This window comes from Microcaecilia unicolor, chromosome 1 (assembly GCF_901765095.1).
Source record: "Microcaecilia unicolor chromosome 1, aMicUni1.1, whole genome shotgun sequence".
Lineage (NCBI taxonomy): Eukaryota > Metazoa > Chordata > Amphibia > Gymnophiona > Siphonopidae > Microcaecilia > Microcaecilia unicolor.
The window spans coordinates 665,342,326-665,360,481 of NC_044031.1; the positions used below are offsets into that span (position 1 = coordinate 665,342,326).

General features: G+C 43.2%; 1 protein-coding gene across 5 annotated transcripts in view; it reads left to right on the forward strand.

Annotated features, from left to right (window-relative positions):
• The window catches only part of STRA6 (stimulated by retinoic acid 6), a 206,980-nt gene that overhangs the window by 148,951 nt on the left and 39,873 nt on the right, over positions 1 to 18,156 (forward strand). For all 5 annotated transcript variants that reach the window (XM_030187036.1, XM_030187047.1, XM_030187029.1 and 2 more), the window contains 3 exons: positions 962 to 1,029; positions 8,263 to 8,333; positions 17,893 to 17,954. In XM_030187036.1, the coding sequence (XP_030042896.1) occupies positions 962 to 1,029; positions 8,263 to 8,333; positions 17,893 to 17,954 (201 nt within the window). The remainder of the gene's footprint in view (positions 1 to 961; positions 1,030 to 8,262; positions 8,334 to 17,892; positions 17,955 to 18,156) is intronic.

Here is an 18,156-nt window from a genome sequence, read left to right on the forward strand (position 1 = left end):
GGTAGATTTAGACGCAGAGGGCCATATTCTATAACTATGTGCGTAAATTTTGGAACGCCTACGAAACACCCATTTCATCGTCCATAGCCATAGCCCTTTTGACATGCCTGCATTATTGCCAATTACTGTTCATTATTTCTTAAGTTCTGTTATCAACACTGATTACTTTGTTAAGCCAATTAAGTTACATGCATTGTTATGGAATACGCCTAGATTTCCGTGTGGAATTCTGGGCACGCGATATAGAATCCGAGGCAAATGCATAACTTTGGATGGACAAGTTGATATCTCTCTGAAATGTAGCTGTTTAGTCCCAGGGATGAGACCAAAGTTTTCTCTACAGTGGTGATACTCAGCCACTATCCAGAAAAAAATATTTAGGGGGACCGCACAAAGAGCAGTCTTAACTTTAAATGGAAAAAGTTATCCATTAAGTTTAGAATCACATGATTTGCAGTCCCACCTAAAGAAATAGGCCTGCTGTATATCGGGTATAAAGATAAATGGGTTATTTGTGTGTTTAAATTTACAAGTCACCTAACCCGTGGTGTTTCTTATATATGTATTTGACAACATAACAAGTTCCAGACATTCATTTGTGTGTGTTTTTTGAGGTACTTTAAATCTATTCCATATTTATAACAAAAATACACATCTATGCATTTTTATCTGGCAGTATTTACACTGGCACAACGTCTCATACAATTCCTGACTGGGCCTGGAATTTAGAGCACACGATAGATTGAGCTTTGCTCACCTCTCAGACTCCTACTTTAATTTAGGCATTTATAATCCGTTTAACCATCAAGTTCAAAGTGGAGAACAATCACACATTATATGCAGGAACTTTCTCTGTAAGGGTCTCTGTTTTTGTGTTAGCATTTCAAATATGATGTCACCTCATATCAGGGGAAACTATTTTCTGCACATCGTTCTAAATAATTTACCCTTTTATATTCAGGCTTCTGGGAGAAGTTACTGTGAGAAATATCTAAAGAATATCTTGAACAAAAACCAGCAGAAGGCACGGTAAGAAGGAGAACTGTATTAAAAGTAATATATATCACGTGTTGTCCAAAGATAAAATCTGCTGTAAAATGTGTTGTCCTCTTGCAGCCACTACAAGATTTATTGCACAAAGACACTAAGGCACTTTAGAATTATATTTTGTTAAGAAGATTTAAGGAGCAGTAATGTTCCAGGAACAAAAAAGATTAATACACAAAGAAACTACTGTTGGCACCCTAGAGATTTTAGACTTTTTTTTCATACTCTGACGTTGATGAACTCGCTTATGAACAAACATTAAACACAGATGGCAGAACCTCGATGCACTATGTTTCCATCCGATGTGGATATATTTTTCACAGGGAATTGGTGTGAAGACCAGACATCTCTTTTGTAGTAAACCCCTTTACATCAAATAGGGACTTGATTGATAGAAGACTTGACCTCCAAGGACATTTTGATCTGTTCCATACAGCATTTCTAATGGCAATCTAATTTTGGCCTGTATTTTAAAAGTATCTTCATGTGTAAGAAACTGCATTTACACATCTAGATTGCATATAGGTGTAAATGGCAACTTAAGATGGCCGCCAATTAAATGTGAAGATCCACACAGAGATTTCAAGGGGCTATGGAGGGGGTGTGGTTCTAGGAGGGCTTGGGCGAGACAAACATTTACATGTGCATTCTTTGTTTTACAAAGGGAATATATGTGTATGGAAAAAATTTCCCCATTGAGTGTTATAGCAGCTGTCACCTAGGCACATATATTTTTTAAAAGCTTTTTATTTATGCAATTTAAAATCCACTACCGCAGGGTGCGCTCAGGTGTCCCGCAGTAGTTTTGTGTTTGGCGCACGCTACCAATGCATTAAAAAATAGAAACTATTTTGTAGCACTGGGGGTGTGTTGGGGGCGGAGAGTAGGTGTACTCAGCACTAATCAGTGCAGCTGCATTTGCCATGCATTAATCAAGTGGAGGAGTGGCCTAGTGGTTAGAGCACTGGTCTTGACATCAAGAGGTGGCCGGTTCAAATCCCACTGCTGCTGCTTGTGACCTTGGGCAAGTCACTTAAACCCTCCATTGCCTCAGGTACAAGCTTAGATTGAGAGCCCTCCAGGGACAAAGAAACACCCATTGTACCTGAATGTAACTCACCGTGAGCTACTACTGAAAGAGGTGTGAGCAAAATCATGGGCGTAGACTGGGGGGGCGAGGGGGGTAATGCCCCCCCCAAATGACCACGAGGCGCCACCGCGCCAGTAGTTAAAAAAAAAAAAAAAAAAAAAAGCAGGCATGCGCTCCTCTCCATCCGCTTGGCTTCCCTGCCCTCTTTGTCTGCGTCCCGCCTTCCTCTGACGTCATTTCCTTTCGGGCTGGACGCAGACAGAGAGGGCAGGGAAGCCAAGCAGACAGAGAGGAGCGTGTCCGTCTACCCCTCTCTCTTCCTCCCTCCCTCCGGTGCAGGCAGCAGTCTTTTCCAGCATTCCTGGCAGCAGTAGCGTTGTACACGCTGCCTTCAGCTCTGCCCTGAAGCCTTCTCTTCAAGTTCCTGTTCCCGCATAGGTGGGAACAGGAACTTGAAGAGAAGGCTTCCGGGGCAGACCGAAGGCAGCGTGTACATCGCTACCGCTGCCAGGAACGCTGGAAAAGACTGCTGCCTGCGCCGGAGGGAGGGAGGAAGAGAGGGGGGTAGATGACACAATCTTGGACCTCGTGGGGGGGGGGGGGGGGGCAGCAGATGGAAGATGGATGGGACTGGGAGGGGTGAGGAGCAGAGGGAAGGAGCAAGAGATGGTTGGGACTGGGAGGGGTGGGGAGCAGAGGGAAGGACCAGGAGATGGATTGGACTGGGAGGGGTGGGGAGCAGAGGGAAGATGGATGGCACTGGGAGGGGTGGGGAGCAGAGGGATGGACCAGGAGATGGATGGGTTTGGGACAGGTCAGGCACAACAGAGGGAAGGAGCAGAAGATGGATGGGACGGAGGGATGGTGAGCAGAGGGAAGGAACAGAAGATGGATGGGACTGGGATGGGTGGGGAGCAGAGGGAAGGAGCAAGAGATGGATGGGACTGGGAGCGTTGGGAGCAGAGGGAAGGACCAGGAGATGGATTGGACTGGGAGGGGTGGGGAGCAGAGGGAAGGAGCAAGAGATGGATGGGACTGGGAGCGTTGGGAGCAGAGGGAAGGACCAGGAGATGGATGGGACTGGAAGCGTTGGGAGCAGAGGGAAGGACCAGGAGATGGATTGGACTGGGAGGGGTGGGGAGCAGAGGGAAGATGGATGGCACTGGGAGGGGTGGGGAGCAGAGGGATGGACCAGGAGATGGATGGGATTGGGACAGGTCAGGCACAGCAGAGGGAAGGAGCAGAAGATGGATGGGACGGAGGGATGGTGAGCAGAGGGAAGGAACAGAAGATGGATGGGACTGGGAGGGGTGGGGGAGCAGAGGGAAGGAGCAAGAGATGGATGGGACTCGGAGGATGGGGAGCAGAGGGAAGCCTACTGGAAAGAAGACACTGCATAAAACAGAAGACACTGGGACCAAAGCGAATAGAAAAACTAAATGATCAGACAACAAAGGTAGATAAAAGTATTTTATTCAGAATTTATTAATTGAAATGTCAGCTTTTTGAAATGTGCATCTGTGATATTTTGCCTGTAAATTTCAATTCCTTCCTCCATATTAGCATATTCATTTACATATGTATATATGCAAATGAATATGCTAATATGCTCCGCCCATCCTTTGCCCCCCCAAATGAAACAGTCAAACTACGCCTATGAGCAAAATCTAAATAAAAAGTTTTACAAAAATTAATCAGATTACTGAGTGGTTAGCACAGGAGTCCTTACTGCCTAATAGGTGTCAGTAAGGGTTCACACACTAATGGCCATGTGCTAATTGGGAAATTAGTGCATGGCCATTAATTGAAGAAATGGAAAAAGAGGCCATGTTACAGCCATGCTACAAGTGGCCTCTGCAAACAGGAAAGCCCCAGGCTGCTAATACTACAGGCCTCTTTTTAGCACAGCTTAGTAACAGGGCCCTTAAAAGAGTGGGGGAAATTTTAAGAAAACAGAAAACTCTGAAGACAATCAAGTAAATCTATCACATACCATACAGACAGAACTTTATTTTTGACCCCAATTAATCTACCCCAGTAAGACTCACCAACACAGCTCTCCTAGTAACCATAAAAGCAGCCAAATGGGAAGGATTAAAAGGAGACACATTAAAAAAAACTGGGGGGGGAGGGGGGGGGGTCAATATTCCACCAGCAGCGGTCAGCCATTTTTTTAGCCACTGCCGGCTCTGTCCCCGGATATTCAATACCATGCCATGTCTGAGCACCGGCATTGAATATCTGGTTATAAATAGCTGGATAAGAGTAGGGTGAGGGGTGAGGCGCTTCCAAGAACCACAAGAAAGATGAGAAGGATCTTGAATGTAATGTTTATTGGAAATACACCAAAGAGACTCAACACAGTGGCTGCGTTTCAGCACTAAAGCGCCTGCCTCAGGAGTCTATGAAACATATATAAATAAATAAATAACTAGGTATCAAAATATTCACATTGTATCATAAGACATGAATAAGGATATGTTAAAAATATAACTAAAAATATAACTTAAAACATAACTAAAAGCATATCAAAAACCATGTTTAAAAAGTTTTGAAACATATATAAAAGAATAGTGCATTAAAAATGTATACATAAATTTATGAAATACAACAAATATTTAAATATTTAAGTAATGACAGACACAGCATCTAATATAATATATTAAACTCCACGTGTAAACAGTGACAGAAATCCCCTAAATGCACCTCTGGCACAGGGGCGTAGCTACGGGTGGGTCTGGGTGGGCCCAGGCCCACCCATTCTTGGCTCAGGCCCACCCAGTCCTAGTCTGCGAGCCAATCGCAGACCTGCTGTTATTTTTTTCTTACCTGCAGCGACGAACGGACGGCCCTAAAAGCAGCAAGCAACCAGGCTCGTCGACTCCGTCCTTCCTTCGCTTCCTGCCTTCTCAGCGTCCCGCCCGCTCGAAAGGAAATGACATCAGAGGAAGGCGGGACGCACGCAGAGAGGGCAGGAAGCGAAGGAAAGACGGAGTCGACGAGCCTGGTTGCTTGCTGCTTTTAGGGCCGTCCGTTCGCCGCTGCGACTTGGGGAGTGGAGTGGAAGTGAGCCAGCAGCCTATCTATTCCACTCCCCCGCGCAGCTATCGCCGTTCAGGCAAGTTAAAGCAGGCAAACCTGTGAGCTGCCTCAAGCTGCATCCACGTTGTGGTTCTTTATTGAGACAGATGGGAATGCTGTGAAGGGGGAGAGAGGGGGAGGGAGATGCTGGATAGAATGGGGAAGGGGATGGATAGAAACAGGATGGGCAGGGGAGAGAGGAGAATTGCTGGACAACAGGGATTGCTAGAGGGGACAGGGGAGAGAGGAAATTTGCTGAAGATGGATGGAGGAGAAGGCAGGGGAATGGAGAGTTGCTGGACATGGAGTGGAGGGCAGGGGAAGGAGGAGAATTGCTGGGCATGCATGGATGGAGGGGAAAGGGGAGAGGAAATTTGCTGGAGATGGAGGAGAAGGCAGGGGAATGGAGAGTTGCTGGACATGGCGGAGGGCAGGGGAAGGAGGAGAATTGCTGGGCATGCATGGATGGAGGGGAAAGGGGATTGAGGAAATTTGCTGCAGTTGGATTGAGGAGAAAGCAGGGGAATGGAGAGTTGCTGGACATGGAGCGGAGGGCAGGGGAAGGAGGAGAATTGCTGGGCATGGATGGAGGGGAAAGGGGAGAGGAAATTTGCTGGAGTTGGATGGAGGAGAAGGCAGGGGAATGGAGAGTTGCTGGACATAGAGCGGAGGGCAGGGGAAGGAGGAGAATTGCTGGGCGTGCATGGATGGAGGGGAAAGGGGAGAGAGGAAATTTGCTGGATATGGGTGGATGGAGGAGAGGGCAGGAGAGAATGGAGAGTTGCTGGACATGGATGGATGGATGGAGGGGAGGGCAGGGAAAAGGAAAGGAGACTTGCTGAACATGGATGGATGAATGGAGGGGGCAGGGGACAGAGGACATTTGCTGGATATGGGTGGATGGAGGAGAGGGCAGGGGAGAATGGAGAGTTGCTGGATGGAGGGAGGGGAGAGAAGTCAGGGAGGAGATGTGCATGGATGGAGGGGAGGGAAGAGAGGAGAAATGCTGGACGTGGATGGAGTGGAGGGCAGGGAAGAGAGGAAAAATGTTGTACAAGGATGGAGGGAAGGAAAGACAAAGGAAGGAGATGCTCATGGATGGAGGGGAGGGAAGACAGGAAGTAGATGCACATGGATGGAGGGGAGTGAGGAGAAATGCTGGATATGGATGGATGGAAAACTGCTGAGTTGAGGAAGGATAGGGACAGGGCTACAGATGGTAGACAGGACACATAAGGACACAAGAGGATGGTGGACATGGTGAGAGAAAAAATATCAGATGGAAAGAAGACACTGCATGAAACAGAAGACACTGGGACCAAAGCGAATAGATCAGACTACAAAGGTAGAAAAAAGTATTTTATTCAGAATTTATTAATTGGAATATGTCAGCTTTTGGAAATGTACATCTGTGATATTTTGCATGTAAGTTTCAATTTTTCTGGTATTGCTGCATGCTGAGTCTGACTTCTTAACTTTCCAGTTCAGTATTTTGCCTTCATATTTTTTGATTTCTAGTTCCTTGTGTCATGTCCGTTGTGTCATGTGTTGTTCATGTGTGATCAAGGTGCAGTATTCTGATAGCGTGTAGTATTTGCAGCCCTTTTTGTTTTGCTTTTTTTTTTCACGAGGTAGTGTATTGGTGTTTTAGAGCCTAGTGTAATTACAGTTCTGCCTTTTCAAGCATAAGGTTGTAGCTCGTCCTGTCCTTGGAATTAGTGCTGTTATGGTTTAGTAAGGATATGAGTGTGTTTTTGCACAAGTTTGTGCATAGCATTTTGCAGTGGAGCGATTGTGGGATAATGTAATTATATTTAAAAATATCAATTTTTCCATTAAGTATGTATGTGGTTATACTGATGCAGGGCAGCTTTTGGGCAGACTACTTAGAAATCCATCATCAAGTGAATTCTAAGGCATTATTTTGTAGGATCCCAAGAGACACTGCTCATACTTATATAGACAGTGCGTGCCCACCCATATTAGCTCTGGGCCCACCCAAAATCTCAGGTCTGGCTACGCCACTGCTCTGGCATAAAAGTGTAAAATGATGGAACGCTAACCTTGTAGTAAGGTGTATAGTAATATGTAGGAGCTTCACACAGTTCGAGTAGTGTGCAGAAAGATGAAAGAGTGTGGACTGGATTGAGGAAAGTGAATGGGGAAGTTGTTTGTTTTTTTATTCTTTCCAAATTATTGCAAGTTGGAAAGAATTATACTTAAGGGATTGTTTGCTTTATGTGTTTCAAGGCAAATAAACTCACTGATCACATTGTGCTGGGGGAGGAGGGGGTAGTAAAGGTACACAGAGTTTTAAAATGTGCCTGGTTAGTCTTATGGGTTCCAGAAAAATAAGCACCCCCCCCCCCCCCCCATACTAAAATGGCCTAATGCATTTCTATGGGAGTAGTTCCAGTTTCTGCAATATAAATACAGTGTAATGTAGTACCCCTATCCCCAAAACTATCCATCCCCCAAAATATCCCCCAACCTCCCACTACCCCATTTTTCATGAGCAAAGCATTCTTGTTCCCCTCTCCTCTAAGTCATCACAGCTACACACACATACATACACACACTTGGAGGGGTTGGTAAGAATTCCATGAGCCATGCTGCATATGTTTTTCCCACTTCCTTTTCCTGCTGCTCTCTCCTGTGCTACACTATTACAAGTTTCATATTCTCTTTCAGGTAAAGTAGATCTTTTCTTTGTAGTAACACTTATTATGAATTTGCAAAAGTTAATTGTAAGGGAAGTGTGCTGGGTAAAAGGTTTTCTTACGGTATTCTAATAGTACCTTGCACCATCCTCCCCAGGCCTATAGGAAAGCATTTTTTTTGTTGTTGTTAAATAAACCAGTCCTACAGTGGCTTGCAAAAGGTCAAACAGCAATCCACCTTTCTGAAGAGGTTCACCTAAACAGCAATCCAGCATTGTCCTTAGCTGTAACAACTAATTTCTTCTGTCTACACAAGGGCATATTTTGTAGGGTGTTTAAGTGCATTGTTAATTTTATGATCTTTTTTTCCTGTCTATTCTGTAGAAGCTATAATCCTAACCAGAGCTTCAAGCCATGGCTACTTTTGCAATCTTATATCTACACTTCCCAGCAAGGTACAGTACAATTTCAGAAGTTCTGCACATTTGTAAGCAATAAAGGGTGGAGGAGTAGCCTAATGGTTAGTGCAGTGGGCTTTTCTCCTGGCAACCTGGGTTCAATTCCCACTACAGCTCCTTATGACCTTGGGCAAGTCACTTAACCCCCCCCCCCCCCCATTGCCCCAGGTACAATAAACTTAGAGGGTCTTTTACTAAGGCGCGCTCACGTTTTTGGCGCGCGCTAAAATTGTGGGCATGCTAAACGTAAGAGACGCCAATGCATTCCTATGGGCGTCACTAATGTTTAGCGTGCGCTAAAAACGAGAGCGCACCTTAGTAAAAGATGCCCTTAGATTGTGAGCCCCCTAGGGACAGAGAAAGTACCTGTATATAATGTGTACAGTGCTGCATATATCTAGTAGCGCTATAGAAATGGTTAGTAGTAAAGTATCCATACACATGAACTATTGCAAGAATTCCACAAATATAATGGTGTCTGTGACCTTTGGGCTCCCCAGAAGTCCCTGCCTGAGAGGTCTAAAAGAGCACAAAGTTTATTTTAGTTTTAATAAGTAGAGTTTCCTCTCTGTTCTTTCTTAGGTCATGGAATGCGATATAAAAACAAACAACTATGCTATCCATTATATAGATCTCAAAATGATTATCTCTCAAAACAATATGAGCATCTTCTCTGTACTGTGACCAGAAAAGCAACAAATGTTCCAAAATAAAAAAAAAATGTTTATGAAATTGTAACTAGCTCTGAGTCATGAGCAACTGTGGCATTCGCTCAAAAAAGACGCCCAAATATTTCCATTACCTTTCCACTTCACAATCTTTAGCTTTTCTTTCTGCTTTGCTGTTTCCGCTGCTCTGGTAAATTCTCAGAGGTCGCTCAGTATTGCCTGAAGCAGAAATTCAACTCTGTTCAGTTCTCAGCTTTTCATAGGTTGTTGAATGCTGAAGCCATCTACAGTGACTAATAGGACAGCCATGAATGTTTTGATCTAATATTGCACTCCTAAGGGCAGCAGCACTAGCTAGATCTCTCAAATTAGCAGCCTGGTTTCAATTTGCCTATGTTGGTTCTCTTTGGGTTGTATTAATAGATCCCTATTGGTGCATGCGGTGGGTGAGGGGGGAGTATGGTATTTATTTATCTTGTCCTAGCAAGGGGTCCTTTTATAAAGGCGCGCTGAAAAATGGCTTGCGGTAGTGTAGGCGTGAGTTTTGGGCACACGCCAATCCATTTTTCAGCGTGTCTGTAAAAAAAGGCTTTTTTAAAATTTTTGCCAAAAATGAACATGCGGCAAAATCAAAATTGCCGCACGTCCATTTTGGGTCTGAGACCTTACCACCGGCTGTTGACCTAGCAGTAAAGACTCACGCAGTAACAGGGCGGAAGTGATCTACGTGCACCAAGTGGCACTTGGTGAGCATCTGTTCCGCGCATCCGAAAATAAAAAAAATATTTTTCAGATGCGCGTATCTGACGTGCACCAAAAATGAAATTATCGCAAGAGCCACGCGGTAGCTGTGCGGTAACTCCATTTTGGCACATGTTGGGTGTGCATAAATGCTTACGCGGCTTAGTACAAGGGCCCCTAAGTGCGTAAAACTACAATGCAATGATTGCAGTCAGTTCAGCACTAACCTACTCTCACCATCGATGATTTCAGCTCAGTGGAAATAAAAATGTTTTTTTACTGCCCACCTAAGCTGAATCAGATCATTAAAGCAAGCTCAGGGAGCATGGTGTAGTAGTGTATTCCAGAGTAGTGGGACAACACATGAAAAAGCATATGGTTCAGTCCTTGCCGGCCAAACGTTCTTCACTGATGGATGTACCGATTAGGAAAACCTCCACCAATTTGCAATGCACCTGCAAACTGTTCACTTGCCTATTGTGTGAGGTAAGTCTGTGCTGGGAAAGTGCATGAGTTCATAAAAATCAAATCATTTTGCAGACTTTGCCTCACTTGGAATGCCTTCTGCAACTTGATAGCTGGGGGAAGGGGCAGTTTTCAGCCCCAGGGATTAATTCTTTTGAAAGCTTTACTCATAGATTTATTTTTATAAATTGACAGTGAGTGAGGACAGTTTATTATTGGCTTCCTTGAGACCCCCCCCCCCCTCTCTACACACAGAACCTTTACTGCAGTGCTTATGCTTTAGATGTGTCACTATGATGCTTGCTCAGAATTCTGTTGATGAACAGCACAGCAGAAAACAAAAAAGGGATCAAGATTACACAAACCAAAACAGAAACAAAAAAAGCACAAGAGCCTTCAAGACTGGGAGAATGGATAGAAATGTATTTATTAAAAAAAAAAAACCGACAGGTAACTTTCTACCAATGGCGTTTTCCAGTTCATCAAGTATCAAGACAGCGTTATTTTTTTCTCTGCAATTGTATAGACACTTATAAGAAAACCGGTGGTATTGTCAGGCATTATCTATCATTCTGAAAGACACAGCTAGAAATTTGGGACATTTTTGACCCCTGATGCAGGCAGATTCTCGCCAAAACACAGCCCACGTCAGGTCTTTTTAAAAAAAAATAAATTTCTATACATTGTCCCAGTCTTGAAGGCCCTTGTTTGCTTTTTTTTGTTTTTCTGTGATGAACAGCACAGCAACATTCATAATCACTTGAATAGAGAGTGGTGAGAGGAGGAGTTTTAAAAAGTTCACAGGAAAACCATTACATCTCTTTTGTTGCCAAGAAGGGTTTGGCAGATGAACAGAGTACCCACTTAACCACATGGGGCTTTGGTTTTGAAACTAGTGTCTTGTTTTAAAATGCCATCCCTTTTTTAAATTATTTTAAATTTTTGATCATAGTTCTTATAATTGAGGTTTAATTGCAATTGTTCTGGCCCTTAAGGTCACTACAGGAATTTCATGCATGCCAATAATCTGTTTGTTGGGAGTATTAACCACCTTTCTGAGTAGGTTCACCCAAGGCAATGTGCAATGCACATAGAACATTAACCCCCTGATTCTATAAAAGTCACCAAAAATTGTGCATGCAAATTTTGGCATGCCCCTGATTTTCGTGCATAATTTAATAGAATAACGGGGCAATTATTGGCACTAATTAGATTTAATTGGGACTTGCATGTGTAAATTTAGGCACGGGATCTGCACCTAAAATTTATGCATGGCCTAATGAAGTGGGCATGGAAATGGGAAGGTCATGAGCATTTCATGGCAGTTTTGAACTATACGCATAATTACAGTATACTGGTGCTCCATTGGGGCAATTTATGGCACATAACTTTACGTGCCACCTCTCCACTTAAGCATTACTCTGTAAATGGTGTGGCTTCTAGAATTCTGCTTAAGTGGAGTTTCTTGGCGCTGATTTTTTTTAGGCGCTGTTTTTAGAATTCACTCCTAATTGTGTTAACAGCATAACAATAGTGAAATGACTTTTGTAGTAAGACATTCATAAATAGGAACTGGCATTTTTTTAAAAACCCGATTGTGTTTAGAAAATCAGACTGCGCTGGTGAGTGACTGTAATAGACCACTGCGGGCATTTCTGTTTAAAAAAAAAACCAAAAAACTTAAATCAGGTCAGTACTCAAAGGGAAATAACCAGATAACAGGGACAGTTGTCTGAATATTTCCCTTAGCTGCCACTATCCAGCTTGGTAGGTAATTGTATAAGGAGGGTGCCACTATTTAGCATTCAAGAACATGCATAAATGACCAGAATACCAGCATGTTCATTTTTTTTCAGATATTTAGATTTTGTTTTGGTTTCTGTTTTAGATTCTTTTCTTTTGTATGACTGATATGCTTTCCAGTTTTTATTGGAGTTCCTTTCTTTTGCTTTTTGTGATTTTAATTTCCGTTTGTTGTACATCACTGAGACTTGGCTAGTCCAAATATATGGCAACTTATTAAATATTGTAAATAAATAAACATACGTCCCCTCGATATTCAACAGGCAACAGTCGGTGACGGCTAAATTATCCCCCGATATTCAGTGCCAGGCCATGTCCGGGCACCAGCACAGAATATCGAGGGATACTTTTGGGTGGTCATACTGCAGGAGCTTATCCGGGCCCAGCTGAATATCAGGCTGGGACCTTCATTTTTTAAAAAAACCTCTTTTCTCCCTCCTGGCAACCTCCCCCCAGACAGCCTCCACAGCAGCCCCTTTAAATCACTTTAAATATCAGCCCTATGTATGCAAACACATGCATAAATGTGATGGCTCATAGTTTGAAGGTAGGTGGCGCCTGAACTGAGAGTGGGCCGACTGCACAATTATGCGCTTAAATTATAGAATACTATAATTTATGCATGTTTTTAGCAATCAAGGTGCAAACATTTACACCAACTTGTGGCTGGTTGCACCTTAAATATATGCACGCGTTTACCCTGCTGTGTTAGTATTCTGTAAAGAAAAGTAGGTGCCTACTTTCCTTTCCAAAATAAGCTCGAATAGGTGGCAACTTCCCCCCCCCCCTTTTTAGAATTACACTCATAGTGCTGCCAAATATCCTTCCAGACCCCAGTGCATGAACAAAGCAGTGAGTAATCTGGAAAGCAATATTCAGCCCGCTAACAGCAAAATTTCAATACAAACTTTATCCAAATAGCAGTGGCACTCTCCGCTCTGCATAGGTATTCAACACTGCTGAAAATCTGTGAATAATTTAAATGCCATAGCTGGCAACAAATGCTAAACTGCATAGTTTACATATTGTCCAACAATATTTCCTCAGAAATTACATGTGAATTAGAGTGAAAAATGAGGGTCTTAATGATTTTGCTTCTTTACTCCAGCAGCTTCAGGCGGAATGAAATATTTCCTAGCGTTATTGCTTTAAAATGTGCCTTGCAAACAATGGTTTTGAATGACAAGGACTCTGTCTGAGGAATGTGTTTGTTTAGGAACGTTGTTGTTACCAAATGTTCCCAGGAAACTGCTTTCTCTCAAACTGGAGTCATGTGGGGCTTCTTATGGCCTGTGGGATGACTTTTACACCACAGAATGTAAGCCTCATAGTGCATGTAAGGATAATGTCCAAAGCCATTTACCCGGCTAAAGTTGCTTGGATAACTTTTGGGGTTCCGTAGCATGTGTACTTTTCACTGGGTTAAAAGGCATTTCTGTGGAAGTGTTTAGGTCACTGAAGGGGTTTTCAACCCAGGCATGGAGTGGAGGAGTGGCCTAGTGGTTAGGGTGGTGGACTTAGTTCCTGGGGAACTGAGGAACTGAGTTTGATTCCCACTTCAGGCACAGGCAGCTCCTTGTGACTGTGGACAAGTCACTTAACCCTCCATTGCCCCATGTAAGCCGCATTGAGCCTGCCATGAGTGGGAAAGCGCGGGGTACAAATGTAACAAAAATAAATAATAAAATAATCCAGCGAGTCAAATTGTTGAGGTATCCTCAATGAATATGCATGACATAAATCTGCATGCATCACCTCCGTACTATTGCAGATCTATCCCATGCATACTCATTGTGGGCATCCTGAAAATCTGAGAGGTTGAGTGTGGTTTAAGGAGAATAAAATGGGATTTCATAGTTGACATTTTGAAAAGCATGCTTTTTACCCTCTATCAGCTGCTCGCACAATAGCAGGACACTTTTATTATGCATACTGAGCAGCTAGTCATTTTTAGAAGGGAGCAACGTGTATTGTTTCCTCTTTGAAAAAGTGCCCAGGTAAAGTGCAGTTAACATGGGCTGTTCAAAATGATTCCTTAGGGGAATCTCTGGAATGAGGGGGCATAGGATAAAGGTGAAAGGGGACAGACTCAGGAGTAACCTGAGGAAATACTTCTTCATGGAATGGCCTCCAGGTGGATCTAAATTCAAGAAAAAGATCTAGGTGTCATTGTAGAGACTACACTGAAATCTTCTGCCCAGTATGAGGCAGTGGCCAAAAAAGCAAACAGGATGCTAGGGATTATTAGGAAAGGGATGCAAAATAAGACCAAGAATATTATAATATCTCTGTATCACTCCATTGTACAACCTGAGTATTGCTTTCAATTCTGGTCGCCGTATCTCAAAAAAAGCAGTGCATATTTTCTAGCGAAAAAGGTGCCGGTACTCAAATGTCAGGCCACTATTCAGGGTGGGGTGATCACTGAGGGACACATCCTACAATAGCCAGGCCCCCTGCAACCAGTCACAGAATCTATCACAAGACAGAATTGGTGTGTAGAGCTTGAGCTCTTTCATTAAAATTTGGGGACCATGGGTCAATTTTAGCAGACAATGGAAAAGGTGCCGGTACTCAGTACCCCCAAGTACCCCCTCAAAAAAAGCCCTGCAAAAAAGATATAGCAGAATTACAAAAGGTTCAAAGGAGAGTGACCAAAATGATAAAAGGGATGGAACTTCTCCTATGTGAGGAAATGAGGGGGGATATGGTCGAGGTCTACAAAATCCTGAGTGGTGTAGAACAGGTAGAAGTGTATTGGTTTTTCACTCTTTCAAAACGTACAAAGAGCAGGGGACACTCGATGAAATTACATGGAATAGAAGGAAATATTTGTTCACTCAAAGCTCTGGAACTCGTTGCCAGAGGATGCACTAACAGCGGTTAGTTTATCTGGGTTTAAAAAAGGTTTGGCCAAATTTCTAGAGGAAAAGTCCGTAGTCTGTTATTGAGATGGACATGGGAGAAGCCACTGCTTGCCCTGGGATTGGTAGCATGAATTGGGTTTCTGCCATGTACTTGTGACCTGGATCGGCCAGTGTTGGAAACAGGATACTGGACTAGGTGGACCATTTGTCTGACCCAGTATGACTATTCTTATGATCTGGTTGGTGGTTGAGAGGCTAGGATGGGGGAGGGCAGACTTATACGGGGTCTGTGCCGGATCCGGTGATGGGAGGCGGGACTGGTGGTTGGGAGGCGGGAAATACTGCTGCACAGACTTATATGGTCTGTGCCCTGAAAAAGACAGGTACAAATCAAGGTAAGGTATACACATGAGTTTATCGTGGGCAGACTAGATGGACCGTGCAGGTCTTTTTCTGCCGTCATCTACTATGTTACTATGTTACTATGTTATCTTACAAAGATTTGGACAAATACATAGGATCGCTAAGGGAGAGGAAGCGATAGTAGATGGTATGGTTGGGCAGACTGGATAGCATGGCAACTTGGAGAGGGTCAAAGAACACAGCACACAAACGAAAGAACCAGCACCAACAGCCTTTAAACTTGGGACTGGTCTAATAGGTGGGAAAATGTGGGATACAAATGTAACAAATAAATAAAATAAATAATTCATAGTCCTGACACAGACCATGTTTCGGCACACAGCACCTACATCAAGGCTTTTGGTTTACCACCTTTTCTTTAGAGAACGCTGACCGAGAGTGCTATAAGGGAAGATTCCCTTAGTCCTTTGTTACAAAATGCCTAGCCACCCCGCCTGGGGCTACCCCGCAGCCACTTAGAGGGTTTATCCCCAACACAGCTCAGGTCCTCCTGCACCTGCTGCTTGTGCTCTACACTCTCCTCCCACTGACTGGGTCCCAACTGCCTCTGGGCGAGTCTCCTCTCAAATTATCCCCAGTGATTCCTAGGTTACTGGGGCCACACTCTCAGTGGTCCCACAGTTTTTGGAAAGCACCCACACAGACCCAACACATAAGCCACCAGGATTCTTAGTCAGTCCAGACAAGCAGAGGCAATAAGCTAAAAATGTTTATTTTAATGAAAAATTATAACAATGAACTGAAAAGGTGCAAACAGTAACAAGTAAATGAATATGGATCAATTATAAAACTAAACATTTGTTCACTACCTGAATAGTGCCTGGAGAATACAGATAATATAGCTGCTCACATGTTATTAAATATAACTGTTCACAAGGCCTTAGCAAACAGATCTCTATTTTCTCCCTGGCTAAGGCTGAGGGGAAAAAAACTGTACATCCTAGATGAATTGAGCTCCTGGGCCAATCAGAGCCCAGAGCAACAAGTTTTAAAAGTAGCTGGCCACATAACTGCAGGTTACCTCTTACCTGTGTTGATTAAAGAAGGAACAGTCATTTCTCTGTAATAGCTTTAAACATAAACATGCACCACCTGCTGGTCAAACTAGAGAAATACACTTCAAGAAATAATACAGTTTACAGGCTTAAAACCCATTGTTTTGTCACATCCTTGTATTAGTTTTAACCCTTGCATTGGGTTTATTGTTATCTGTGTTTATTTCCTCAGGTGATCCCTGACGGATGCACTGTACGCCAAAACACGGCCTGTGTCAGGTCCATGAATTAAAGACCAGTCCCAATTTTGAAGGCTCTCGATGCTATTTTTTTTCCACTTGGATTGGCTGGACAGGCCATAAGGTCTTCATCTGCCTTCATTTTTCTACGTTTCTGTGTGGAAATGTTTTTTTTTTTTTGTAAAGTTGCATACATAAGTACATGTGCCAAAAAGATGACACGTGTGTACATTCTCCCCGTGTGGGTATTCCCTGGGGCAGAGATTTGATATACTTGAATATTTTCTAAAATATGCGAGAACACGTGTGAAATACATGCACACACAGCTGCATAAATGTGTGTGTGCCAGCATTTGTGTACTCTTGTAAAATACAGAGTCTGCTATAGCGATGAGATCAGCAATGGCTCAGGAGATGGTGGGAAGCAGTTTGGTAGCTGTAGGGGGCAGAATAAACTGCAGGTGTAAGGGTTGGAATCACAGGTAGCTGTGTGTGAGTGTGGGGGGAGGGGAGATAGACAGGTGGGGACAGGAGATGTAGAGGGCTAGCGGGGACAGTCTTGATGCTGAAAGGCAGGGTGTCTGGAAAGAGTATTGTGGATGAACTGGGGGTCCCTGAAATTATGAAGTTTAATATGGGATCCACAAACTAAATTATGAAGTTTAATATGGGATCCACACAACTAAAAGCCTTTTCCCAAGCCTATAATACATAGGGTGACTGACTATACACTCATTCTGCACCTGGACTAGCTTGCTTCACACACTGTGTAACTTAGATCAGTTCCTTATATTATATTTAACTGTACAAAGAATTTGCCTTGAGTTTAGCCACCCATCTATTTATCTCAACTGACTATTGGATATTACATTAGTATTATGCTGATATTGTATTATATCTCTGTTGTTTGAATTTCAGTGCTGTTAAATGTGTGTATTTTTGATACTGTTTCTTGGTAGTCCTATTACTAGGTTTCATTATACTGTTTCAAGTTTACCTCATTTATTGTATTTATGTTTTTATTTGGCCGTTTTACTATTAATTATGCTGTTAACAAAACTGTAAGTTTTATGTTAAACTGTACCTGCTTTGCACCACCTCAGGTGTGAATCTCTTTGTAAAGATGGTTAATAAATCCCAGTCGATCAATCAATCTGTGCCTGTTTTATAAAGGTACATATAGATGTAAAATTCATGGGTTTTTTTTTTTTTTTTGGGGGGGGGGGGGTGTATAAATTGGGCCGTATATTTGTAGGTTAAGAGGACAGTAACCTCACAATGGGGCTTTCTTACTCCTCTCCTTGCGTTAAACCTGAAAATCCATCTTTATTTTTCTTTGTTGCTCTTGATTTTAGGTTTCCAGTTGCCCATGACACTTGTCCTCTCTGCCACCGTTGCTACAATAGTAGTCTATCAGGTAAGTCATAGCTACAGAATGGAAGAAACCCCTTTGATCATGTTTGGATATCTTCATGCTTATTTTCCCCTCACTCCATACTGGAAATCGGAGAACAAAGGTATCATGAGCATAGAGAGGAATTTCTTCAAGGGGGGGGGGGGGATAATTTTTTGCATTACCCGTCAGAGCTTTCTATGAAGCAGGTACTAATAGGCAATGA